Raw genomic sequence first — 27,603 nt, 5'->3', positions numbered from 1 at the left:
GTATGCTTGAATTCAGGTCTTTGTTTATCCATGATACTGTGTAGGTAACTTTGGGCCAACAGTTTCATTCTCAGATTATCCTACCTCACAAAGTAGTTGTGGGGATAAAATAAGAAGGGAAGAAACACATGAGGTATAAATGTAATCACTGAAACAGGTAGTTATGAGAACCTAACTTGCCTTCTAATACAGACAGTCCCCTAGTTACAAATGGGTTACGTTCCGAGAGGCTGTTCGTAAGTCCGTTTTGTTTGCAAGTCCAACAAGCATAAGAAACATGCGCAGTTCATACCTTATATAAGTGGCAGTGTTGGCGTAGGTGCTTGTGAAGATGGCGTAGGCTCATCCTATGGAATTGAAACAGCACTTTTATCCACTTTCCTGAAGAAACAGTCCAGTGAACTTTGGGTGGTGGTATTCCTCTTCTCATAAATGGTGCTGTAGCACTGGATTGCATCATCGACAGCTGCAGATACCTTGGTGAAGCACTCCACATTAGGGTCCTGCACCTCAAACAATGATAGTGCTTACTCAATTAAGCTGAACCCCTCTGCCATCAGCTTGGTCTGGAACTACTTCGGTGGTTCAATCTTTTCCATTTTGATTTTGTTGCTCCTCCAACTCTATAAGGTCTTCATTGGAGAGGTCCTCCATCTGTGCAGCTAGCAGCTCATCAAAGTCCCCCTCCTCCAGGATGAGCTGAAGCTCCTTGCTGAGGGCAAGCAAGTTGCTGATAACAGCCTGCGGCTCCCTTTCTGCTGCCTCAAGCCTGTGAGAGTCATGAACGGGTTGAGGGCACAGTGGTTTCCACACCCCGTTCATGTTTGCAGGGGTAACCTCGCACTAGGCTGTATTGATGTTCTTGATGGCGTTGTAGATGTTATAGGACTTCCAGAACTGGTGCAAGGTCATCTGGGAGTCAGCTTCAGTTGCCTGGACTGCCTGCCTAAATGTGCGCCGAAGATAGTATTTTTTGAAGGTTGCTATCACTCCCTGGTCCATTGGCTGCAGGAGGGAGATGGTGTTGGGAGACAGATACACAACCTTCACATTTGGATGGAAATTGTCCAGGTAAGTGGATGACCCAGGGCATTATCCATTATGAGCAGAATCTTGAAGTCGATGTTTTTTGCACGGCAGTATCTCTTCACTTCCGGAATGAAATGATGGAAAAAACAGTCTTCAAAGATGTTGAAGAGTCATCCAGGTGGAATTATCTGGAGGTTGAGTCATGGCAACTGGACTTCTTTTCTTGGTTTGATACTTTGTCCAAGAAGCTGCTTGGACAAGCAGCGAAACGTGTCAAACCAAAAGAAAAGAAGTCTGGTTGCCATAACTCAACCTCCAGGGTCTTCAAAGATGAGAAGGGTGACCCGAGCTTTCTTGTTAGCCTTCTGCACAACAGGAAGTGACCTCTTCGAGATGTTCTTGAGAGCTCGTGGGTTCTCAGAATGGTAGACTAGCAGCAGTTTTAGGCTCAGGCTCAGTTTTAGCTACACACGCTGCTCCCAGGTTCGGCTTATGGTCACTCACTCACACACTCACAGCCTGTTGAGGCACGCGGATCTTGTCATCCCCCCTTGCTTTCTACCTGGGTTTTCCAGATAGGTGCGGCTGGAGCAGACAGACACACAGCCCTGGTCAACAGCAGGGAAATAATTAGGGATACACACATATCACTTCCAACCGAACACTGAGGCACAAGAGGTTCTTTGTAATACATGGAGACCCAGTGAATTTAAAGTAACAGCAAAACTTTACTGGTTGCAAGGTACATTTGCTCTTTCTCATACACACACACGCGCGCTTATCCACACTTACCCACGTCCTTCCCAACTAAGCTGCCAGGCACTAGCTAGAGGGACGAAAGCCTCCAAGTCTGGATCCAAAGGTGACTCAGATGACTCAGAGTGGGCGGGCTTTGGGACCCCTTTTATCCCCAAAAGTCCTTGCTGGGTTGATTTACAAGTTGGGATGGGGGTGAGGGTTTCCATATGCTCAGGCCCAACTTCCTTTTTCTGGTTCAGGTCCTTTGTTTTTTCCTTAACAACTTGCTTCCTTCTTATCTACCTCCCTGAAGGGATCTCATAGATAAGTTTCCTGGCTTTTGTCCTCTCTGCTTACGTGCCTGCTTCATCTTTAGGTTATGGCAGCTTCAGCCTAGTCTCACAAGGTCACCAGAAGCATTGCCACCTAGCAGCACAGTTAGCTCATCTTTCACAGCTTTGAAGCCTGGCATGGTCTTCTCCTCCTTATTGATGTATCTTCTGTCTGGCATTCTCTTCCAATACAGCCCAGTTTCATCCACATTTAATATTTGCTGGAGCAAATGACCACCTTCCTCGATGATCTCCTTGAGGGTTTCCGGGAACTCCTTGGCTGCAGCCTCATCTGTACTTGCTGCCTCACCACTGACTTTCACATTAAGAAGGTTCACATGAGCCTTAAAGCGGTAGAACCACCCATGATTTGCAATGAATGCCCTTTCAGCAGTACCTTTACCAGCCTTCTGTTGTAAGTCATGGAATAAGCTTTTAGCGTTCTCCTGGATCAGCATTAGGCCACTGATGCTGATCTTCAGTCCACATGCCAAGCAGTGCCTCCATCTCTTCTATCACTTCTCCTCTAGCTTATTATTGTGGATTGCATAAGCACTGAACTTTTGACACGTTCCATGATCTTGTCTTTGTTCTTAATTATTGTTACGATTGTGGAACAATTCATGCCATAGGAACGTGCCACGTTCACCATCTTCTACCCCCCTCTGTTTTCTTCAGTATCTCCATCTTTGTGAGCATCGTAATAGATTACCACTTCTTCGCACTACCTCCCTTTCCATTAGCACTCTTGCGCTTAATTGCAGACATTTGCAGTCTGCAATTTCTAGTTGCCACACACCAAACACAACTGACCATGTGAGAAGTCAGGACCGGAAGTCAGAACCAGAAGTCGGGAGATGGTGGGAAAGGGTTAGTTTGCTGCATGCCTTCTCTCGACTTCCAGCTCTGACTTTCAGGTCCATCTTGTTCGTATCGGCGAAAGTTTGCAACTTGAAAGTTCATATCTAGGGGACTGTAAATCCATCTGTAGCTTCTTGTGAAAATTGTTTTTTCAGTGCAACCACATATATCCCTCTTATTCCTCTTCTCAGCAGTGACATTCGTCATTCCTTGTCATTCATGAGAAGAACAAGTCCATTTCAGCTAGTAGGGATAAACTCATCAGTTATCTCTGTTGCCTGCATAACAAATAACGTGTTCCATGAGTCTTTTCTGCCAACCCCAGTCTTTCCAGCTGCAGTTGTGTTGCAGTTCTTCCACAGTTAACTTCAGATTTCAAAGAAAGGGCAGGAATGACTGGTAAGAACTTCCCTTCCTTAGGCAGATGTGACAGTTGGCTCTTTATCCTTAGTTGGGGAGGGAACACCTCTCCTGAGAGTGTATTTTAAAATGGTGTAGCGCTATTCTCTCTTCCAGTGCATAAGCTGTTTATGGCATGTGTACACTCGAGTCATGACAGTCAAGGATTTCTCAAACTCTCTTATATGTTGCAGTTGGAAGTGTCTCTTATCTGTGAAGCAGCCCACTTTGGGCAGTGTATTTTAGAGAGATAATTTTCTTCTCATGCCTTTTGTAATAGATGTTATTACAAAGATGCACAATCTTGATGAGGGCTTTCATAGCTGGGGTCCATATGCTACATCTAACTCCATAGTTGGAGTAATTCCTGGGTATTGTTTATGCTTGAGGGCATCAGGCTGATCTGTTCCCATCCATCTTGGTGATTAATCAAATACTATTAAGCTTTTCACCCCTTTTAGATTATAAAAGATATGGTCCTCTCAAAGTACCTGATAGATCCAAATAGTTTTTTGAATAATATCTGTTGGTGATATTATTAAATGTCCATAGATGGAGTAAGAATAAAAAAAGTGGAAAAGGAAGGCAGAACAAAAAAAAGCACTGAAATTAAATTAATATAATTAATTTGTTTATCCATGTATTTAATAATTTATGTTACATTAAAAATTACAATATGCTTGCTATATTTATAGGGGTTTTAGGGACCACACTCAAGAATTTTGGAATGGCATGAGTTTGAGGAGGGCACGTTTCTGCATCCTTGTATTATATATAAATATCTCTGTTCCCTAGAGCACAACCAAGTTGGGGAGAGGGGGCCTAATGTGATACAGAAGCATCAGAAAGTGGTTGAACAACCAGCCTGTGAGGTAGCTTGGTTTGAGAGAAAGTGAATGACCCCAGATCATCCAGTGTGCATCATGGTTGAGTAGGAACTCAAACCTGGGTGTTTGCAGTCACAGTTTAACACTGTAATTACTATACAACACTGGGTATAAAATGATAGGTTAATCATGTTAGCTATCCTGAGAAACATATTTCATTTCTTGATTGCTTTTATAATTTGCAGTAAGATAATAACTTACTTTTCAACTGTTGATTGTAATCTCCCTAAAGCATAGTTTGCTATGTATTATCTCAACTGGTAAGTCCATTCTAGTTTTAGTTGGATTTTTTCAGATATAAGTGTATTTTAATTTTTTAAAAAACAGAAAAACACCAATCAAAAGATAGCATTATTAAAATACTAAGTACACGTTACTAGATTACTGCTTAATGGAACAATTTTTTTTAAAAAAATCCTTCCAATAAGTTCATTATGTGATGACTTTGCAAAGCAGCTGTATGTTTTTAGAAGCTCTTTTCTGTCTATGCCATTTAGATTCTTTTTTCTTTCAACCTGTTCAGATTTATTTCTTTGTGCAGAAATTCTGAAGCAAGGGTTATAATGTGACAGATGAAAATGGCTTGCAAGCTATGTGGCTTTCCTTTAATCCAGTCAATATTTGTGTTTGAGTTTTGATCAGAGGAAAAGAAATGAGATAATGTAGGTAACCTACATTCTGTCTTTGTAATTAATTTTTGTACTAAAAAAAAAAAAGATTGCATTAGGTATGAACCCAATTTTATTAATATGGCCTGAACGTGACAGTGACAACCTTAACATCTTCTCTGTTTAAAAGAAAATAGCATCCATCTAACAACTGTGTTCCTATTTACTCTTCCATTCATCTCTTTTTATTCTCTCTTTTTGTTCCCAGTCCAGTTTATCTGTCATTCATTTTATCACAGAATTATTTGGCTGACCCACTAACTGTACACATTCTGGATACTTTACACAATCTGAGTAGAAGCATTTCCAAATTATTCAAAATCTTGGCTGGTGTGGGTCTTCCAGACTATGTGGCCGTGTTCTGGAAGTTTTGTTTCCTAACGTTTCGCCAGCACCTGTGACCAGCATCTTCAGAGTGCAGGAGCACAGACAGGAGCAGTTCTGTCTGTGCCCAGGGTGATGTGACCCTTTTGTGGGTATTTATAGAGATCTGGGGGGAAGGGGGGATTGGGGGTGTGTGTGGGGGGGTTGGGTTACTGAGTGGCTGCTTGTTTTGGTGTCAGAATCTGTGTGTATCTTCCTGGGGATTAGGCAGGGCTTTTTCTTCTATTGAATTGTTAACGAGGGGCTGCTGGGGGTGATTAGCAGGTTCATTGTGTGAACTGTTCACATGTCCTGGTGGTTGAGCTGAGTTCGTTGACCTTTTGCAGGCTGTATTTTTCAGGATTGGTAGCCAGGTTTTGTTGATTTTTAGACTCTCCTCTTTTTTATTGAAACTGTGCTGGTGTTTGTGAATCTCAGTGGCTTCCCGGTATAGCCTGGTATAGTGGTTGTTGGTGTTGTCCAGTATCTCTGTGTTTTCAAATAGGATTTTGTGTCCAGTGTGCTTGAGAGCATGTTCAGCTACTGCAGATTTTTCTGGTTGCTGTAGTCTGCAGTGTCTTTCATGTTCTTTTATCCTGGTATGGATGCTGCGTTTTGTGGTCCCAATGTATACTTGCCCGCAACTGCATGGTATGCGGTATACTCCTGCGGCAGTGAGGGGATCCCTTTTGTCTTTTGGAAGACCCACACCAGCCATCCTATGCCAGCCGTGAAAGCCTTCGACAATACATATTCAAAATCTTATTAATTTGAATAATTTGGGTAGTTAATTTACTGAACTTTACTGGACTTTGAATAATTTGGGTAGTTAATTTACTGAAGTATGTTAATTTAACACCTAGTTTGGCTGCTGTTTTTCCTTTACAAACAGAAATATTTCATGCTTTTGGCATGAAAGCCAGCAGGGTGACTTTGGGCCAGTCACTCTTTCTAAACCCAACTCAACTCACAGAGTTGGTGTGGGGAAAATAGGAGGAGGAAGAAATACTAGGTATGTTTGTTGCCTTGAGTTATTTATAAAAATAATAAAGGCGGGATAAAAAATCTAAAAAAAATAATAATTAGAAATTAATATACTGTAAGAGCTGTTACATGGTGAAGTATTCTAGTTGCATAGTGTCTATTGAATATAACCATGTCCAGAATTTTCTTAAAAAGTCAGGAAATTATCTGTTTAGATCTCAAGTTTAGAAACAGAAACTTCCAGAATTGTCACATCTTAGAAAGCAGAAAAGCAATTACTAGAAGGATACTGTCCTAGATTTATGTCCATTCCTTTGGACAAGCTAATTTCTAAATTGTCTGAGCTAATGGAACATAGTGCTATCCCAGCAGGAAAAACTGTTTAGAGTTTAATTTGATTAAGTTGCAAATCCTTATTTATTTGAGTAAAGTAAATCAATAGCACATAATGTTCAGATAAACAGATATTTATTATAAAATAGTTGTACAGGAGCATTCAGTTTATTATACTATTTCAAATAAACATTAGACAATACCTAAAGAACATTTAAAACACCCAGGTAAAAGACATAAGTGGTTTTATTTCCACAATTCTGTTGCAATTTTCCTGCAACTGAAGAACTGAAATTCTGTTGCAATTTTCACTCACTTAGGGACTTAAGCATGTGCTCACAAAGCTTCAGTCTGCAAACTCTCAGAGAAATCTCAGTATGAGTTCTTTCTCTGAATCCTGTATTGATTATAAACAATAATTTCCCTGTTTTATGTGTCATGCAGCCTCGTTCTTCCAGGAACAATTAAGAGTCAGCTGGAATGTTCATCCATAAGCTTTGGTGAGGGTTACATAAACAGAGTTTTTAGGTCAATACATATGGCATATTGTTAATTTAGCTGAGAATTACAAATTGTACTTTCCTTCACCCCTGTTTTCCTCACCTGCTGGCTTTGATATTACAACGTGGTTTATTTAAACACTTACTAAATCCAGATTGGAAGATTGTAGATTAATCTCAGATGTGAATCCTGGTTCAGAAGATAGGTTGGAACAAAGTTTAAGATGTAATAGAAACTTATGGTTTAAATAAACCACAATATTAATATTGAAAGTCACATACAAAGGGTAAAAGGGAGGAAGAAGGCCAGTGCATGATTTTTGTTCTTGTATCAATAAACAGTAGCTTTTTAAGATAATTAAAAAAAAAAAGTTGAACTTGAATTGGTCTGAATTATTTTGCATTCTGTCACATTCAGAGATCTAATTTGGTTATGACATAAACCAAACTATTAATGCTATTTCACTGTAATCAGTCCCTTTCCTGTATTTTTATTTAAGAGCCCATTGCTTCTTTACTCATAGCAAATTCTGGCCCCCTGTGCTCAGTCCCAGGACCTGATTTCCAGAGCTTCAGCAGCTCTGGACTCCAGCTACTGCTATTTAATATCAGTTCAGCCTGTAATAAAGCCCCCCTCATCCATGAGTTGATCATGGATGAGAGGGCTGCCCAGCCTGCATCACTGAAACCTGGTTGGACACAGGGGGAGGGATGTGTTTGCCCTCTTTGACATATGCCCTCCCAAGTTTTGTATGTAGTGCTAGCTTCAACTTCTGGACAGGGTGGGGGAGTGGCTGTTGTTATTTGTGAGTTTCTGGTGGCCTCTAGGGTCCCTGCCCCAGAGATCACCAAGTATGAAACCCTCTTTGTGAGGCTGGGCCATAGGAATCAGTGGGGAGTGCTGTTCATTTACCTTCCTCCCTGCAGTGTAGCAGCATCCCTGCCTTGCTCCTGGACTCTGTGTCTGGTTTGGTGGTGGAGTTCCCCCAGGCATATGGTTCATATATTGTTTGTTTGTATATATTAATTTATTCTTGGATTGTGAACTGCTCAGAGTTTGGTTTTAAGAGTAGAGAACAATCCTATTTTAAAGTCAGAGCACTCTAATATTGGAATGCTGTGCTTTTTCCAAGTTCCTGCCATATCTTGCATTCTCTTCCTGTTTTGTTTTGTTTTGTTTTACTATTGTTTTTCCATTGCAAGCAAAAAAAAAAAAGGATTCATTTAGAACTGTCAAGTAATTATTCTAAATTTCCTCATGGGTCTGGAACATTTGAATGGCTTGGGAAGTTATTAGATCTTTTGTATCCAAAATGCTACCCACACTGTCTATATTTGTCCTTTACTATGAATTCTCTTGGAGCTTTCTGAAATTAAGATACAGCCGAGATAGAAGCTGTGGGAAACAGAAGGGTGAACCATTGTAAGATCTCTCCTTATAGTGATAATCTTTGGATTGCACTTTAAGTCTATAAAACTTAAATGTGTTTTTAAAGTTGCAGGGCCAAATTCAACTTCTTGAAAGTAAGCTCTGTTTAAAGAAGGGGAGTTATGGTCTGAATATGACAATGTGACACTGACAATCTTAACATCATCCCTGTTTAGAAGAAAATAACATACATCCAACAACTGTTTTTCTTTTTACTCTTCCATTCATCTCTTTTTATGTTCTCCTTTTTTCCCAGTCCAGCTCATCTATCATTCATTTTATCACATAATTCTTTTGCTGACCCACTAAGTATTTACATTCTGGATACTTTACACAATCTGAGTAGAAGCATTTCCCAAATTATCATGTTCCATATTAATTTGCAACTGCTGTAGATGCTTGATCTCTGATTGACATTATCAGGATCACCAAAGAATCAGGCGTGTCTAAATGGAAAGTGTTTCAAAATAATTCCATTTAGTGGAATGTGGCTGGTGTGAATGTGTATCACTTGAAATATGCTCCTAACAGCTCAATGGAAAAATAAACATATTTCAGACAGGTTTCATGCCTCTTTCCTGTTTAGCTTCAGAAATGATAAGCTTGGGAAGGAACGACTTAGATGCCCTGCCTCTTATGTTTTTTTTCCAGTTCATTCCTGCCCAAGCAGCATAGACCTAATCAGTGGCTCTACTGATATTGCAATAATGCATCTGTAGCAGGGAGGAAATGAGTGTGTCTGTGTCACACAAACATCAACTCTAGCCTGCCAGATCCTTCCAAACACTCAGAAAGATATAAAAGGAAAAACCTGTACTAGCTGCCTTAAGTTAATAGGCTGAAATCTGCATGTCAGTGGAAGCAATCATAAAGAAGAGATAAAGATTGGTAACATATATAAAAAAGTACCCCAAACTGAACAAGGTATCATTGAAAAGAAATAAAGGGTCCCTCATAAGTGTAACCATGGGTTCTTGCCAAATTGCTTGCCAAATTTATCTTGGTAATTGTTCTCCCAGCACTTTTGAGGTCTTTAGTCTGAATTCTCGCTTCCCTCCCCTCTGAGTTCTACTCCTTGCTTTTCACTGGAACAATATAGCGGCAATGTTTATAGAAAGAGTCCTCAGCTAGTCAGCAGGCCACTCCCATGAGAGTCACTAGATTCTTGAACGTTCTGATTTTCTCTTTTTGCCAAGAATAAGGAGGTCATGAACTAAACAAGTTGTACATTGTTCCCCAACAAATTATATTTATTTTCTAATACCTCCAGGAAGCATCTGTGAAAACTTCTTACTGAAGGATATCATAAATATATAATAAATAAAATAGGTGAATTATACAAAATAATAAAGATACAAATTATAATTAAATATTATTTTGGAACCAAGGGAAGTACTTTTGGTGATCTGGTATTTAAGAACTTCTTTCAAGTAATCTTTATATTGATAGGTCCAAGCACAAGTCCGCCATACGAAATTGAATTTTGACAAATTGAAAACTGATGTCTGTCAGAAAGTGGATCTTCTTGGAGCAAGTAGATGTAATCTTCTCTCTCACGTCCTTACAACATACCAGGTATCCATAAGGAAAGAATCTATAAAACAGGATTTGTTTTTAGGAATGATAATCATGTAGTTTTTTATGTGGCAGTGCAGTAACTTTTATCTAGTAAAATATCTGCAGCTGGATAAATTTTGTTGGATGCCACAGGAAATTTTAACTGTTGGATATCATATAAAGAATCATGTTTCTTTCCATTACAGACAACTCTTCTTCATTTTTGGGAAAAAACTTCTCATACCATGGCGGCTATCCATGAAAGTTTCAAAGGTTATCAGCCATATGAATTCACTATGTTGAAGGTAAATAAAAGTTGCCTAAACATACACTATTTTATTAGTATGATCTAAACAAATGAAATCTATTGCAAAACATACAGTTGGTATTGTGGTCACTATCTATGTATTATAAATTATGCTAATACTTGTTTTTATAATTCTGCCATCAAGCATTTGGTTTGCAGCAAAGCTAAGGTGCTTTAAGGAGGTGGTACTAATTATTCTGTTCCCTCTTTTCTGTAAAAATATGTACTATAATTTTCTAACATACACTGATTTTTATAGTAGAATATTAGAAATATTGGCTATTACATATGACAATCATTACATTACCAGTATAGATAAGCATCAATCATGGGGAATAACTTCACATTGGCACTGCATCAGAAAACAAACACATGATTGGGCTCTAAGCTTTCTTATCTCTCCCTCTCCCCACCCCTGATAGTTCTATCCTGATTGGGAAAGTTGAAGAAGATAAACCATTTTTGTCACATTTTCTTTAATTATTTTCAATAGAACTTAGTTACTAATCTATCTATTAAGATTCACAAAACTAAATTGCTTCTCATTCTTTGCTATGGAGTATGAAGTCTCATTCTAAATTGGTCTTCTGGAATATAGCAAGTTGATCATTTATTCTACCTATTCACAAAAACATTAGATGCTGCTGGTTAAATTACTGTATTCAGTCTGAAGGTCAACCTAAATTCATTAGTAAAAAGAAGAAAGAACAAAACAACAACAACAAACTAAGGAGAGATGTGGCTGGTAAGAATTTTCATTAGGGCCATAGTATGCAGAGAGAGTAGGTTAAACTTTTCTTTTTAAGCAGTGATCGCAGTGACAATTAAGCTGTAATTCCCAATTCAGACATAACAGGAAATTCTGGCTTTATATAAAGTAGGAATGAAATACTGAAAGCTGGCATATGAGAGGAAGGATAAGGGAGGAACGCTTGTATATAGCATACTTTTCTGCCTTTGAAGTTACAGTATATGAAGCGAGCAGAAAATTGTCCAATTCAGGCATATGTTACATATATCATTCATATATCTTAAGCTTGTTTGGAGGTTCTAGCAGGGGAGTGCAGCTATCATATACCCTTGATAAATTACATATATCAGTAATTTTTTTAATGAAAAATACTCTTTACACGTTGCAAATTCAAACAGGAAAATAGGAGAAAGAGAAGCTGCTTAGGTTTTCTATCATTTTCTCACTTGGAATTGTATCCTGAGATATTTTTTCTCTAGTGGAAAGATTAAGTATTTAAATATCTAGTAGCAAGGACAGAAGCCCAATACAGCTGCAGCAAGCTTGTGAATTAGTAATAGAACTTATTTCTTAAACGCCATTCTTTGAAGAAGCAGTTTAAGGAAAAGCAGCATAAACGATCTAGTTTAGCCTAGAGCCTCATTGCTGAGCATATCTTTGAATTTAGAACATCATTAAGTCTGATATTACAGCTCAGGGATAAGCAAAACATGACCAGGAGTGAGGGATGATGGGTTGCAATGCAAGGACCTCTGGAGTGCTCCATGTTGCCTCATCTCTAGTATATATCCTATGCCATGCTAGCCTTATAAAGTTTGTTCCTTTTTTGAAAAGGTAAATATTGAATTTTGATAACAGTTTATATAAGACCTACATTTTGTTGTACAGTATATTCCTCCTTTCCCCCATTCTTTAAGACAAGCTTAGTATGCTGTGCTGTAACTATCTAAATCGATCAAGTAGCCTTTTATGAGATACAAGTTTATTGTCAGTGTTCTATTTTAGTCAATATTTTAAAAAACCTTTTTAAGAACTGGTGATTTATTCACTGGAAAACATTACCTCCAGATCCATAAAGATTCCTGCATTAAGGATTTTCTGGAAGTAAAAGATTGTTTTAAAGGATTATCTTCGTTTTGCTAAACTCTGTAATGAACAATCTGATAAAATATTGTTTTCTTTACTTCAGGGTATGTTATGGAAGTAATATAATTGTAGTTGTTTTTCCTGATAGACAGGTTTGTGTTCGAAAGAATATTTTGAATGCATTAACAAGTCAAGGAATCCTGTTGAGAAAGAGATTATTTGCTTAGGGGTATCCAGTGCTTGAGAATGTTAATCTTTTACCTTCTTTAAAACGAGAAAGAATGACTTGAAATGTATCCAGTAGAAAAATTAATTTGCTACTAATGTTGTAAAATTAAATGAGCAGCAGGGAAGGAAAATATGACTGAGAAATAAATCAGAGTGGAAATAGTGAACAGATTTCTCAGTAGGCCTTTCTTTTGTTAGTGATCTTTGTGCCTTCCCACATCTGTCCTTCCTAAAATTCTGAAATCTTTACCTCTATCCATCTAATAAAGAGCAGTCAAATAGTAAGGGGATATTAGAAAAATATAGAAATAAGGTTGAATATTTCAGGTACTGATAGGAGGAGACCAGCAGTGGTGTAGCAAGTCTCCTGAAAGTCAGAGAATAGAATCTGGAAGCAGGGCCATCTGGGGGGGAGGGGGGAGAGGAGAGTCAAAAAAGTCCCCCTCAATCGCATGTGGTTGTGGCTGCCATCTTGACTTTTTTGACACCTCCCATTCCAACACAGCTGCCTAGGAGGAGAGTTTCTGATGTATTGGTAACATGCTGAGTGAAGAGGACTGCCCAGTTGTCCCCACAAAGGCAGGGGGCAGAGCTTACTGGATCAGAACATACAAAATAAGAATTCCAGGATTTTCTGAATACATTCTGTAGAAGAAAGCTAAAGATGGACATATAAGAAAATGGCTAGATTCCTTGCTAATATCCCTTGCTGGATATTTTTAATTATTTTCCATAGGTGATTTATCGAGAATGTTAACGTTCTGAAACTTTCGAACAAATCCTGAAGTCTGGTAGTCATGATTACTGCAGGCCTCACCATTTCTTATTAAAAAGGAAAAAGGGTTGGAGGAATTGTGTTTGACAATTGTTACCTTGGAAATTGCATGATATGGTTGCTATGTACCTTGCAAAAAAGGGATAGAGATATATTAATGACTTTAACAGAGTGGGATTAGACATAGTATCAACTACAAAGACTATGAGAGAAATGTGTGTCTTTACAACTGCTTTTTAAATCATAACGCCTGTCTGATTTTTTTAAAAACTATTTCCATGGATTTTTTATTTTGTGACACCTTAGGTTATCTCTTTGCTATTCATATATGTTTAATTTATAATAAACCTTATTTATGAGCAGCTAATTCTTCTTTTAAGTAGTGGAAATGAAGAAATACATTGTACATCTTTCTATTATAATGCTGTTGGCATGGTCATTACAATGCCTTTTTGTTCTACTTGGAATAAATTCCATTTAATTTTAGGCTTAGCTCATCTGCTGTGGTTAGAGAGTAATGAATATCATTGTGGCCTTGTTGCTTTCTGAGATATTTCAGGGCATTCTTTTCTTTATATGCTTAGAAATGTATTGCTTTAAAGAATAAATTCAGTAATTCTTTTTTAGACTAATTTTTTATTTTAATTTAGCATCAACCTTGCAGGTTACAACCAGCTTCTTCAGATGCAGCAAGGAAGCTAGGGCAATTAACAGAGCAATTTTCCTAAATAATTCTAATATTTAAGCAGCATAAACTTTAGTATCATGAACCATATGCCAGAGATGGAGTACACAGAGCTAGCGTTACTATAATTGAGCTGTAAAAATCCAAATGATTTGTGGGTTTAAATGAGGAAAGACCTTTTATAAGTTGTCTTGAGCTTCAAGAGCAGTGTTTCTCAACCTTGTCAACTTTAAGATGTGTAGACTGAAAGGCTGCCTGGGGAAATTCTGGGAGTTGAAGTCCACACATCTTAAAGTTGACAGAATTGAGAAACGCTGTTCAGCTAAACAAAGAACAAAATTACATTGGCGGGACTTTGCAGTATCTCCACTAGTGAATTGGTCCACTAAACTATATAGGAACACAGGAACTAAGATATATAAAAGGAGATGTTTTTAATTTGGCACACTGCCCCAAAGGAAAAGCCCTGTGGTAGGGCTAGAATGTGTGAAATAAAATTTGATTGCCTGTTACTTTGCTTATTGTGTACCATAGTATTCCATGAGCTTGATAAGAGTGTTTAAAAAGAAAAATAATTGTATACTGTATTTTGACTTTGCAAAAATAAAAATAAATTCTTACATATCATAATGTAAAAGAAGTACTTTTAAAGGTATTTTTATCAGAAACATAACAGTAAAGAATGGTTGTACAACATCCATCAGCTTGAGAACATACCAGGCTTTGTGTGGCATGCCAGGTTCTGTGGGCAAAGCTAGGATCCTAGTTTTGAGGTCTTTTTCCTCTGCGTTCTTCAGGGGTGAAATAGAGCCATACATTTCCACAAACTTTAGGGGGTACATGTTTTTCCAAAGGAAAAAAAAGGGAAATATTTTAGCCCTGCCCTCTCTTGTATGTTGCTTTGGGTGATGCAAATACAGTCAGGTCCAGAAATATTGGGACATCAACACAATTCTAACATCTTTGGCTCTATACACCACCACAATGGATTTGGAATGAAACAAACACAATGTGCGTTAACTGCAGACTGCCAGCTTTAATTTGAGGGTATGTACATCCAACTCAGGTGAACGGTGTAGGAATTACAACAGTTTGCATATGTGCCTCCCACTTGGTAAAGGACCAAAAGTAATGGGACAATTGGCTTCTCAGCTGTTCCATGGCCAGGTGTGTGATATCCCCTCAGTACCCCAATTACAATGTGCAGATAAAAGGACCAGAGTTCATTTCAAGTGTGCTATTTGCATGTGGAACTCTCAAGATGAGATCCAAAGAGCTGTCACTATCAGTGAAGCAAGCCATCATTAGGCTGAAGAAACAAAACAAACCCATCAGAGAGATAGCAAGAACATTAGGCGTGGCCAAAACAACTGTTTGGAACATTCTCAAAAAGAAGGAACGCACCGGTGAGCTCAGCAACACCAAAAGACCCGGGAGACAACGGAAAACAACTGTGGTGAATGACCGAAGAATTCGTTCCCTGGTGAAGAAAACACCCTTCACAACAGTTGGCCAGATCAAGAACACTCTCCAGGAGGTAGGTGTATGTGTGTCAGTCAACAATCAAAAGAAGACGTCACCAGAGTGAATACAGAGGGTTCACCACAAGATGTAAACCATTGGTGAGCCTCAAAAACAGGAAGGCCAGATTAGAGTTTGCCAAACGACATCTAAAAAAGCCTTCACAGTTCTGGAACAACATCCTATGGACAGATGAGACCAAGATCAACTTGTACCAGAGTGATGGGAAGAGAAGAGTATGGAGAAGGAAAGGAACTGCTCATGATCCTAAGCATACCACCTCATCAGTGAAGCATGGTGGTGGTAGTGTCATGGCGTGGGCATGTATGGCTGCCAATGGAACTGGTTCTCTTGTATTTATTGATGATGTGACTGCTGACAAAAGCAGCAGGATGAATTCTGCAGTGTTTCGGGCAATATTATCTGCTCACATTCAGCCAAATGCTGCAGAACTCATTGGACGGCGCTTCACAGTACAGATGGACAATGACCCAAAGCATACTGCAAAAGCAACCAAAGAGTTTTTGAAGGGACAGAAGTGGAATGTTATGCAATGGCCAAGTCAATCACCTGACCTGAATCCCATTGTGCATGCATTTCACTTGCTGAAGACAAAACTGAAGGGAAAATGCCCCAAGAACAAGCAGGAACTGAAGACAGTTGCAGTAGAGGCCTGGCAGAGCATCACCAGGGATGAAACCCAGTGTCTGGTGATGTCTATGTGTTCCAGACTTCAGGCTGTGATTGACTGCAACGGATTTGCAACCAAGTATTAAAAAGGGAAAGTTTGATGTATGGTTATTATTCTGTCCCATTACTTTTGGTCCCTTACCAAGTGGGAGGCACATATGCAAACTGTTGTAATTCCTACACCGTTCACCTGAGTTGGATGTACATACCCTCAAATTAAAGCTGACAGTCTGCAGTTAATGCACATTGTGTTTGTTTCATTCCAAATCCATTGTGGTGGTGTATAGAGTCAAAGATGTTAGAATTGTGTCGATGTCCCAATATTTCTGGACCTGACTAAATACTGGGGGGAGAAATGCTATCTATGAACTGTACTTTTTGCACCCCTACACGAATCAGACTTGTTTCCTTAATCAGAGAATGCAAACTAGGAATAACTAAATGAGTAAACTGTTTTTATAAGAATTGAAAAGAAAAAAAAGTGGGGTTAAAATGAAACACTAATTTGTGTAAATTGAAAATGCAATGTGTGTTTTTTGGCAGCATGATTACATCAGAGTCAGGAATTATTTGAATAGCTGTAGAAATCTATATTAAAAATAAATAAATCTTCCAAGAATGAGTAAATGATATATCCATAATAATGCTAACAGTTTGGTCCTTAGAGTAGCAGTCACTAGCTGGTTTTATATTGCAAAAGGGTTCAAAGGATACATTTTTTCAAAGACTGCTTTAGAGTTCTGTGACCCTGTATAATCTAATAAATTATGGCATTGATTTAATGAACTATAGCCCACTGTTCAAATACATGAAGTGTTCACCAGCACAATTAATAGAGGGTTAAGAATATTTACATTCTGAGAGTCATTGATGATCCTACATCAGAGATACAGCTGTATTTCACATTTTATTGTATTTTATTATGTAATTTCTGTTATGTTTGGTGCATAAAATATAATTTAAAAGCAAAACATAGCATCATTAAAATAGCATTGGAGCATTTAGAATCTACTAAAATATAATATCATACAGGGACTTAAAATACTAAAACTGGAAGAATAACAAATCATCTGTTGCCAGAATGATGGTGAATAAGATTGTCTAGAGCTCACCTTTCATAACCAGGGAGCCAAAACAGAGTGGTTTTTTCTCAGTAGCCATTATTTCATTGCATCAGATCAGGGCTAGCCTCTATAAAGAATTGGTAGTTTTAGATAATGTATGATATGTGAAAAGGCCATTTTTCTGGCATACTACTTTCAAGTCATTTAAAGCATTTTAATCTTAATACAGTAGTTAAAATCAGGACTTTGAATTGGACCCACATATCAATTCCATATAATGGTAGCCAGTGTAATCATTAGTGTGATATGATCACACATGAAAGAAGTATTGAGAAGTCTTGTTGTGACTCTTATGAGACACCTCACAACTCATTTATTAGGTTCTAACAATTAAGCAATGAACATCAGTTCTGTCCTGTGAATTTCTGGCGTAGTTATAAAAATATTTTTTAAAACTCATGATACAAAATAAAATGTCTTTCCTCTTTCATCAGCTTGCACATTTAGTTTTTGTTTTGCCAAATTGTTGTACTACTTGTGCCAGCTAAAACTGTTTTCATTTTGTTTCTTTTTGCTATAATGCTTATAATAAGTTTTATCTGCTGATCTCTTAAGTTTAATTTTCTTTTTCCCGTTTAGATCAAAGTAGTTACTATATTTCTGTTTTATGCAGTTTGATTACTCTAAACTTTTTAAAAAATCAGCATTCCATATTCTTGACTTTGTATATTCTTTTGTGTATGTATTAATGGCTGGCTTAGAACTTACAAGAACCTGTAAATAAATTAATGGAAAGTGAAGAAAAGGAGGAGGAACTGCACCTGGAGAATACCAAATCAGAGGATGATCAACAGAGTCAGTAAGTCTTACAGTATTCATCAATTGAAGCAATATAATCTGTTATCTTACCAGGTCTTTCTAATTCAACACTGCAGATGAGAACAATTTACATTTCTAATTATAAAGGCACTCAGTACCCGTAATCTTTGTTCACATGACCTGCTATTCTTTCTCTAAACAATTGTTTTACCCACATGAAGAGCTACCAAGGAAGCCTGTGGCCAAAGCCCTATTATTATGTCGGTGAGGCCATGATCCTGAATTCCAGACAAAAGTGACAGTCTATTGAATAGGTAGATGCTTTTCTGAGTTTAATTTCTGTGTATCTTGCATGAGCAAGGACTCTTTTTCTGATTTTCTTCTAAAATGTAGCTGAATTAATATGAACTTGATGAAAGTCAGTGTTATCACCAGTACATCCTCATTTTTAAAAATTCAAAAAGCATTTGAATGCTTTTAAGACTTTTATATAGATTGATATAAATATACAGCACTATCTAGATGCATATATACAGCAATAACTTTGACGATATATACATATTTTAAAAAATCCCCTCTCACCCCTATGGGTGGTATGTGTCTTCCTCAGTCTCGGGTCCTCTACCAGAGGCCTGGGAGTTTGTGGGTTCTATGCAGTATCTTAACTGTTTCTAGCACTGCACTTTTCTGGACAGAGAGCTCTGATGTTGTTCCTGGAATCTGATGGAGCCACTCTCCCAGCTTAGAAGTCACAGCCCTGAGTGCTCCTACCACCACTGGGACCACTTTGGCCTTTACTTTCCACAATATATCTCTATCTCATCTCTATATAAGTTTCCAGTCAATCTTTAACGACAGTCCCATGCAGAGAACATTATTGTAGGCTAAATATGAGGTGATGAAAATATGAGTGACTGCTGTGTTTTGTGTTCCAAGAATAGCCACTAGTCAAACCTGGGCAAAACCTCTCCTGGTCATACCTTCTACCAGTGTTCCACTAAGAACTGAGAATCTAGGAGAACCTTCAGATTGCCTATCAGCTATTTCTAAGTTTATCCCCATAAAGAGTTAAAGTTGATATCTTGATTCCAATTCCAGTCAGCTTCTGAACCAGTAGCCACTCCAACTTGCTAGGGTCAAGTGTCAACCTGTTTCTCCCCATCCAGACTGTTTCAGTCTCCAGAAACTTCTACCATGTCTCCCAGTTGATCTGGAATAGGGATTTAAAGCTGGGTATAAACAACATACTGATGATATCATGTCAGAAACTGTTGAATTACCTATCTCAGTAGCTATATGTTAAATAAATTGGGGAAAATGGTCCACTCCTATGGCACCCCATATTGGAATGCCCTAGGGCTCTATCTCTCCTATTCCAAGCATACTCCAGTTGGAACAATATACTCAGAAAGGAATGGAACCACTGTAAAATGGCACCCCAACTCACAGCCCTTGCAGATAATCTGAAAAGATACTATGGTGTATGGTATTAAAAAGTGCTGATAGGTCCAGGAAGACTAGTAGGATCATGCCCCCACCACCACTTATGCCCCACTATAAATGAGAGTAATCAGTGCAGTTTTTGCCCCATGCCTGGGCCTGAACCTTGACTGAAAAGGGTCTAGTTAATCTGTCTCCTCCAGAGTCCTGTAGCTGCTGCTCCACATTCTCAGCAACCTTCTCTAAAAAGATATGGTTGGAGACTGCTAAATAGTTATCTAAAAAAGCTAGTTGTAAGACAACCTCTTAAGGGAGGGGCATGCCAGCACCTTTTTCAAAGATACCAGCCTTTCCCATAGTGTAGCATTCACAAAGGCCCAGACCCTGACTGCTTCCGCTCCCAGGTTTGCATGTACAAGCCTGGAGGGGCAGGAGGGTAACCTACAGGTAGCACAGCTCATCTCACAAAGCAGTCTGCCCACTTCCTCAGGATCAACAGTTCAAACTCTTTCCAGGTAACTTTGCAAGAGGTCATTTTTGGCATCTCTTCAGACTCTATGCAGCCAGCTTGCAACTCCAAAAGAATGCAAGTAATTTTATCCACAACATTACACAGCAGCCTGTTAGTAGTTTTTAGTTTGCCTTTCCCTAGAATGGTCTAGGACACTTTAAAAAGTGCTGCCGGATGGCATTTTGCAGATTCAGTAAGGGCAGAGAAGTAATTTTGCTTCATCACTCTTACGACCACAGTGTAGGTCTGTAGTATCAACCCAGTATCAACAGCCTAGACATACAAACCACCAGCCCCATGGTAAAGTCAAGCAGCCTCAGCACCTGCATCTGAGAGGACAGTACAAGAGAAAGACCTCAAGTTCGTACCACTGGCCCAAATGCTCAAAGATGGCTTCGCATTCAGCCTTCTGTAGAGTAGAGCTCCTAGTTACCATCAGGGTCTCCTGACAGACAAGCACTACTCTTCTACCTCCCTTTGGGGCCCAGGCTGATGCAACACCTGAAACCTGGGTGGATGTATTTTGTAAAGTTAGAGCATCCTCTTGCCTTGTTCATCCATGTTTCAGTAATACATGGCTGTATCTTAATCCTTATTGGTTTAGCTGATGTAGACATGAGGACAAAAATCAAAAAGAGATATTATCAATCTTTTGTGGAAACATTCAGACACAGTGATAAGAGTATAGGCATTGCTGAAATCTCACTGCCATTTGTTGTTTCAGGTCAATGGAAATAAATTGTTAATACATCAGGAAAAAGCTTGATACGTAGAGAAATACATCAGAGCTGGCTGTTGGATTTTATTTGATTAACTTTTTTTTCTAGAAGTCTTGATGAAATTATTTCTGTTCCTGGAAGAATTATTTAAAAAAAACTTCCTTTAATTTTGGAGTCTTAAAGTATATATTATTTAGTAGCTTCAGAAAGACTGTATTATTAAGAAGTTTCTTTTAGGCTATTATTTTCATGTCCATATTGAATCCATCATCTGTTGTGTCCCACTGATGCAGGCAGGGTAGGAATACTCTAGAAACACAACCACTTTGTATAAAAGCTATTTTGAATGGCTGCTGTAAAGAAAGCCTCTAGCTTCTTCCTAAACATAGTCAGCAAAAGCATTCCTAACAACTAAAAAGAACCCTAAAAAAGAAGAGATAAATTAGTTGACTGATGCCAGCTTCTTTTTCAGTCTGGTGATTACATGAATCAAAACATGAGCTCTTATTCTTCCTTTTCATCATTCTGATGCAAATATATAACAATCTAGTGAAGCAGTATTATTATTGGAGCTATACTTGTTTAGATTTTCTTCCTTCTCTTAATCGTGTTCTTTGTTTTTCAGCCTCTTCCTAAAAACTTCTGTAATCCCACTGTCTGTGCTCCTCTTGTGCACCCAAAAGAAGATCTGTCCTCAGTGTTTGGCTCATGGGTCCAAAAAAGATGATAGTATGACAGCAGACACATTAATAGTAGTAATCCTTGCCAAGTCATCAGTTGTCATGTAACCAATCATTTGCTTACTCAGTGGTTGTGCCAGTTACTTCACACAAGGTCAGAGAAGAGTTCCTTTTTTCATCTAAACAGAAAAGGGAATAATTTCCCACACTTTTAGGTTTTTCATAAAAACAAAAAAGATTTATATATCTGTAGAGTATTTGGACAAAGGCCTTTAAAAATGCTGAGAATTACATAGAAATTAACTACCCTGCAGTAATTCACCAGTGTCAAAATGACTGTAGAATGGGAAGGTTTTAATGTAGACAAAATCCCCAGACTCTTTTTGCCACAGTCCTGTTTCAGAGATAATCAGGTATGCCATGAGAGGCCAACTACCCAATCCTTTTGCCCTTTGTTACAAAATTTATAGTCTGCCTTTCTGTTTATATCAGCACTCAGAGAAGGTTACAACAATAAAACAAATAGGAAGTGTAAAGCACAACAGTTAAACCAAATACTCCTCAAAATTCCATAGTTACCATAGCCAAACTCACTGTGGGATCATCTTCAGAAGTGCCTTTACTACTGATCTAGGTAACTTGGAAGGTTCATAGTGGGAAAGATGGTCTCTCAAATCATCTCTTCTGTATCCACAAGGACCATTCATCCTATCAGTGCATTTCTACTGTCTGAATACAAGTATATCCTTTGTAGGAGATGCACAGTGGTTCATCCTGTGATTCTCTGGTAAATATCAGATTCTGGTTTTAAGCAACAGTGAATGAGATAGGAGAGAAGGTCCCGCAACATCAAAAGGCAATATTAAAGCATGGAAGTAGTTACTCTCAGCACTGTCAAGACATGTAGTTTGTTCATAGATAGCAGTATCCAGTGCATTATATCAATCCTACACTAGATGTTGCTGTCCATTTAATAGGCATGATGCAGCTTTCATGCCCACACCCTTAATATTACAACAGCTTCTGGTAGAAACATCAGACCCCTTCCCCTGCAACACTAAGTACCAAAACATATCATACTAAACATTAATTTGCCAGAGCAAGAAAACTTAACTCCTACAACACATGATGAAATCTGACATAATTAGATACTCAAATGTACACATTTGCATGTAGTGAGTTTCTGGTTTTGTTGAAAGAAGTTTGAATACTACCATTTCAGAGGATCTTGACGTAGTTCACAAGCTGAAGTCAGAAAAAAGAAATCTGTAGCTTTTTAACATTCTTCTTAAAAATACAAGAAAATAAGCTCCTTTTCTCCCCTTTCAATTTAAGGTTAATATCTTTAGACGATGAAAGCAACACCAAGGAAATGGCCAACTCAGGTATTCTTTTATATTATGCTTTTCAAATGCCAAGCATGTTCCAGATTCCCCTGTTGTCTTAACAGTAGCTGTGTGAACATTTTGTTCTAACAGGCTAGTTTAGAGTATAATACCATTTGTCATTCAGGATCTTTCATCCCAGCTTTAAAAAAGTATAAAATACAAGAAATCCATTAAGAGAAGAGATTTGCAATTCATTAAAGATTTTATTTAAGCAACTATGAAGTCTTCTTGTAAAATAAGTATTGCAGCTTTTCAGCTATTAGTGCTTCAAGTGACCATCTCTTTTTCAAGCTACAGATGCACAGCATTGTGCTACGGCTACTGTTAGTCCAGAAAAAAAGAGATGGCGGTCTCTGCTAAAGCAAATAGAATGCTCTGCTGTGTCTTTGTAAATGTATCAGACATCTCCCTTCCTTCTCTTGTGTGCTGTTTCTCAATGAATGAAAACATGCTCACATGTAGATTGTGACCTGGACTTGGTTGAGAATTTGTTCCAGGTGAGTGTGATAGCAAGAATACCTAAATTAATCTGGACATTTTAATCAAATTATTTATTTATATAATTATATTTCCATACTGTACTGTCTTTTGGTAAAAACTACCGGAGTAATATGCAGTAGTCAGAAATATAATTCAATAACAACTACATCATAAAATATTAACAGCACAGAAAACACTAAAACAGTTTTAAAATCTTAGCTTAAAAGATGTGTTAAAATCAACATAATGAATTGATTAACCAAAAAAACCATACCCCATTTGGCAACTAGTTCAACACTGGAACAAAATCGACCTATTCCATGTACCGGTCTGTGCCATTCTATACTGTTTTAAGTTTCTGGTTGCTTTTCAAGAGTTGTCCTGCAGAGAATACAATGCAGACTGGCAGCTAAAAAAAAGTATTCCTAACATGATTTTGTAGTAACCCTACTCTTAATTTGAATAGAGATCTCTCAGAGATCTACTGCAGAGTGAGCAAAAGCCAAGAGACCTTGATATCTTTAAATATGATTTTAAGACTAAAATGTGATTTTATCCATAGATAGCAAAAGAAAGAACCTAGTCCTTATTTTCATAATAGCACAATGTTGCAGCTTGTATTGGTGTTTAGCTGGGAGGATGGCAAATCTCCCAGCTAAATGTTGGTGTTTATGAACTATTAATCAATTATCGTATCTGTAAATTACTATACATAATGTGGTAAATAGAATTGATTCATTGTCGTTTTTGGATGTGGTGTGGATCATTTTTTTAAATGGAATAAATTATTTTGAAATCCTTTAAGTTGTATAAATTGGCCATTTTAAAGCTGACTGTATTTTCATTGATAGCTTGTATTGATCTAGACTTATCAATATATATATTCTGATTAATAAAACCCTTTTTACTGAGTAATCATTTTTTGGGGGGGACTGTTTCAGGCTAAATGAAAAGTCCCACTACTAAAATGATCAGAGAGAAAAATGTATGAGGCACAGGCCATCTTCAGTATTGTGCATTTCTTTGCTGGATTTGATTTCACCTAGAAAATATTTTGATTACAGCAGAAGATGCTAATAGCATGCTGAGTACTTTTGGGGAGAACTTCAATCACAGAGAGAATTCAGGTATGTTTCCTAGAAATGCACTGCAACTGTATAGATTATTCAGAAGTAAGTTCCACTGAGTTCAGTGGAACCCATCATTCTAAGTATGAAATTTACAGAGTCTATAAATCAGTGATTTCCTCCTGTTTTCTCTTTTTTAGACATTATAAATGACTTATTGGAGTTGAAACATGAAGAAAATGGTATGTAAACATTTTATCTGTTACATAAATTTTATAAAAGGGCACCAAACCAATTAAATTTTAATAATACAGATATTAGGTATTTTTCAATGTGATCATTCACTTCAAATGCTTAAGGATTGTAAAAAAAAATTCAGTTGTTGCCCTGATGTCAAACATTGTGGGCTATAGATATTCTCCCACTGGGTTTTCAGCTGGATGAATTTTGTGGGCTACATTAAACAGTTTGTGGAAAGTTTGTTTGTTTCACACTTATCCTGGCAAGGGTTGTGTGCCAAGAGAAGAGAAGAGGATCAGATTTTTCATATTATTCTACAGTATTGGCTAGTAACATCTAAAGCTTGTTTCTCATTTCAGTGATAGATAACTTCAATTCCTTGGGCATCATTATGTTCCCAGATAGTGTTCTGGTGTCCTACAGGGTCCCTGCCCCACCTGACTTTCTTTAAACATTATTTTAAATAAAATAAATATAAAGCTGGGTATGGGTAAAACATCAACCTCTAGTATATTATTTATTTGCAGCAATGCCTTTTGGCCTCATAAGAGTCTTGAAGTAGAGACAGAGACATCTGTGATGGCAGGGGAATAAATGTTGCAAGTAGTGTCACACTGACATAATGCAAGCTCTACCCTTCTTGTATGTGTGTCATGATGTCCCATCCATGTACAAAGGGGGCAGTGCTTGCATCTCAACAATACAATACTATTGTTGTCATTTTAATGACAACACTGGAATCTGTGGATGGCTTTGAGTAAGGAGGACCTTGGTAAGTTTGCTTTCTGGTAACTGGGTGTTCTATGACTATTCATGCTCACCGTGACAATATTTTGTAAAGAGTAAAGTCTCCCATTGTACCCATTCTGAGTGTACCTGCTACATGCTCTCCAAATTCAGATTTGTCCCTGATCCAAAAAACGGTTGTCTACCTCTGCAATATTTGGTTTTGACACAATTCACATTCTTTTCTTTTTTGGAATATTCATTTTAACTTGACTCAAACACAAGACAATGGTTAGTATTTAAGATATTGAGGAACCCACTACTTCTCCAGCTTTCCCTATGTGAATAAATGCTAGCTGAGCCATATGTGGTCATATTTGTAAGAAATAGTGTGATATGAAATCTATGGTGAAAAAATAATAAGATGTCTACAATATCTTTTAAGCTTTATGCGGCTTATAATGTTTTTAGGAAATATGCACCTTGCTAAATCCCATGGCTGTTGAGAGCTTACTGAAATTATAAAAACGCAAGTCATAAAATAATATTTGATATCAGTGAATACCTAAGGGATGAGTTTCCTTTCTTGAGAAACGTAATCAATCAAAATGGATTTCTAAAAGTCCTGTTTTCAAAGGATGTTTATGAGGTAATATAAAGAAAATAAAGTAAATAAATCACTGGTAAATAAGAGAATAAAAGTGTAATAGTCATAATAAACACTTACTAATTTGATGAATGTTCAGAGCCAGGGATGACATCTATATTTTTGGTGCCAAAATCATCCTTCACTGATTTTGGAAAGCTAAGTGTCTAATTAAGATTTGGATGGGAAACAACCAGGCAATACCAGAGTTTTAGCTTAGATTCAGAAATATTTTTAAAAATCCAGAAAGAAGACAGTGGCAAACGACTTATATGTTATTGCCAAAAAAAATCCTACACAGATCTGTATATGAAATCACTAAGGGTCGAGCTCAACTTAAATGAAATATTTATATTTAACATTCATATTTGCTCTCCTTAGTTCCTCTACATTCCTGTCCCCCTATATCACCTCTTGATTATATTTGCATCATGTAATCCAAATTGCCCTTATTAAAATGTAACTGTGGACTTGCCCACATTTACATTTTTTTTTTTTAAGCCTGAATAAATAACTTTACCCTGTTGAAGCTCATAACATACTGCCATGGCTGTTACCAGTTCAGTAGCATGAACAATCATAAAGGCTGAAGCTGTAGGTTGTTTGTTTTAGCAGTGGCAATTGTCTTGTTAGCAAACATTCCTTACCCCTTGTATTCTCACCGAGTAGAAAAGATGGTACTCTAATCATAATGCATAGTTTCCTTTCCATAAGTTTTTTGGATTGCTCTGCAGAATAATTTATGCATCAAGAGGACAAATAAAGTTTTTCCCCTTAAATATGGCAAGGGAAGAACAAACGTATTAAGACTGTAAATGGATTAAGACTGGTATGGCAAAAGAATGTTCAAAACAAAAAGAGCAAAATAAAAAGGAGAATATCAGCAAATCAAATAGTTCTGACAAAAATACATTGACCTCCCTTTAGGAAAAATATGCTGTTACTACACAGCTGCAGTTTGGAGAAATACAAAAATAGTTTAAATTTATTATGTCTGTACACATTGCATCAATGTTTTATGCAGCACAAAAGAGATAATATACAATAACTGCAAAAAACATTGCTCTTAATCATATTGCTACTAGATTTTCCCCCTATTACAATAAATGTAATTTGTGGTCTAGCAGAAGAATGGTAACATGTTATCATTAAAACAATGCCCTTAGTGTATTTTGTCACTTCATCATCCCCCAGCTTGGTTTGGAACTTCTTGGAACTGAAATAGGTCCTGCCCAGTGTATTAAAATACTATGTGATGTATAAAGGCAGAATAGTCAAAATAAAAATGTGTCTCACAGATAAAAGGACAGAAAAAACTACAGTGCTGTATACAATATTGGTCATAAGAGTTTGTAGCTTTTATATCAGTGAAGAAGTTTCCTTGTACAGTTGTTTTTAATATGACTTATATAGGTCAGCAGAAGATTGTAAAGTGAAGCTTTATCATCCACATGAGACGTGAGTTTTACTGTAACTTATTATGGCAATATTGTGGGCTATAGTGAATTGCTAGCCACAAATCATGCATCCTTTGAAAAAGAGGTGAGGTATGCTTTTAATTTTTAAAATACCTAATTCATTCCAAGTGTAATATAATGGGATGAAAGTTCCAGCTGCCATTGTGATACAGCTGGAATTTCATACTACGTTTTGCCAGTGTAGTTCATTAATGTTGCTGACCATTATTGACTAGTGTGAAA

General features: G+C 37.5%; 1 protein-coding gene across 9 annotated transcripts in view; it reads left to right on the top strand.

The window, feature by feature from the left end:
- Window positions 1-27,603, top strand: part of ICA1 (islet cell autoantigen 1) — a 68,572-nt gene that overhangs the window by 29,289 nt on the left and 11,680 nt on the right. For 7 of the 9 annotated variants that reach the window (XM_088150638.1, XM_088150636.1, XM_088150637.1 and 4 more), the window contains 6 exons: window positions 9,973-10,098; window positions 10,287-10,385; window positions 17,949-18,046; window positions 22,692-22,741; window positions 24,289-24,351; window positions 24,492-24,533. In XM_088150638.1, coding sequence (XP_088006764.1) covers window positions 9,973-10,098; window positions 10,287-10,385; window positions 17,949-18,046; window positions 22,692-22,741; window positions 24,289-24,351; window positions 24,492-24,533 — 478 coding nt within the window. The remainder of the gene's footprint in view (window positions 1-9,972; window positions 10,099-10,286; window positions 10,386-17,948; window positions 18,047-22,691; window positions 22,742-24,288; window positions 24,352-24,491; window positions 24,534-27,603) is intronic. The other 2 variants (XM_025164811.2, XM_088150642.1) reach the window with 2 other exon arrangements.

The sequence above is a fragment of the Python bivittatus genome, unplaced genomic scaffold, assembly GCF_059951505.1.
Source record: "Python bivittatus isolate LINGU-HERP-01145 unplaced genomic scaffold, Pbiv_v1 ctg000610_np1212, whole genome shotgun sequence".
NCBI lineage: Eukaryota > Metazoa > Chordata > Lepidosauria > Squamata > Pythonidae > Python > Python bivittatus.
The sequence above is the reverse complement of the archived record's forward strand: the minus strand, read 5'-3'. Positions and strand labels throughout refer to the sequence as shown.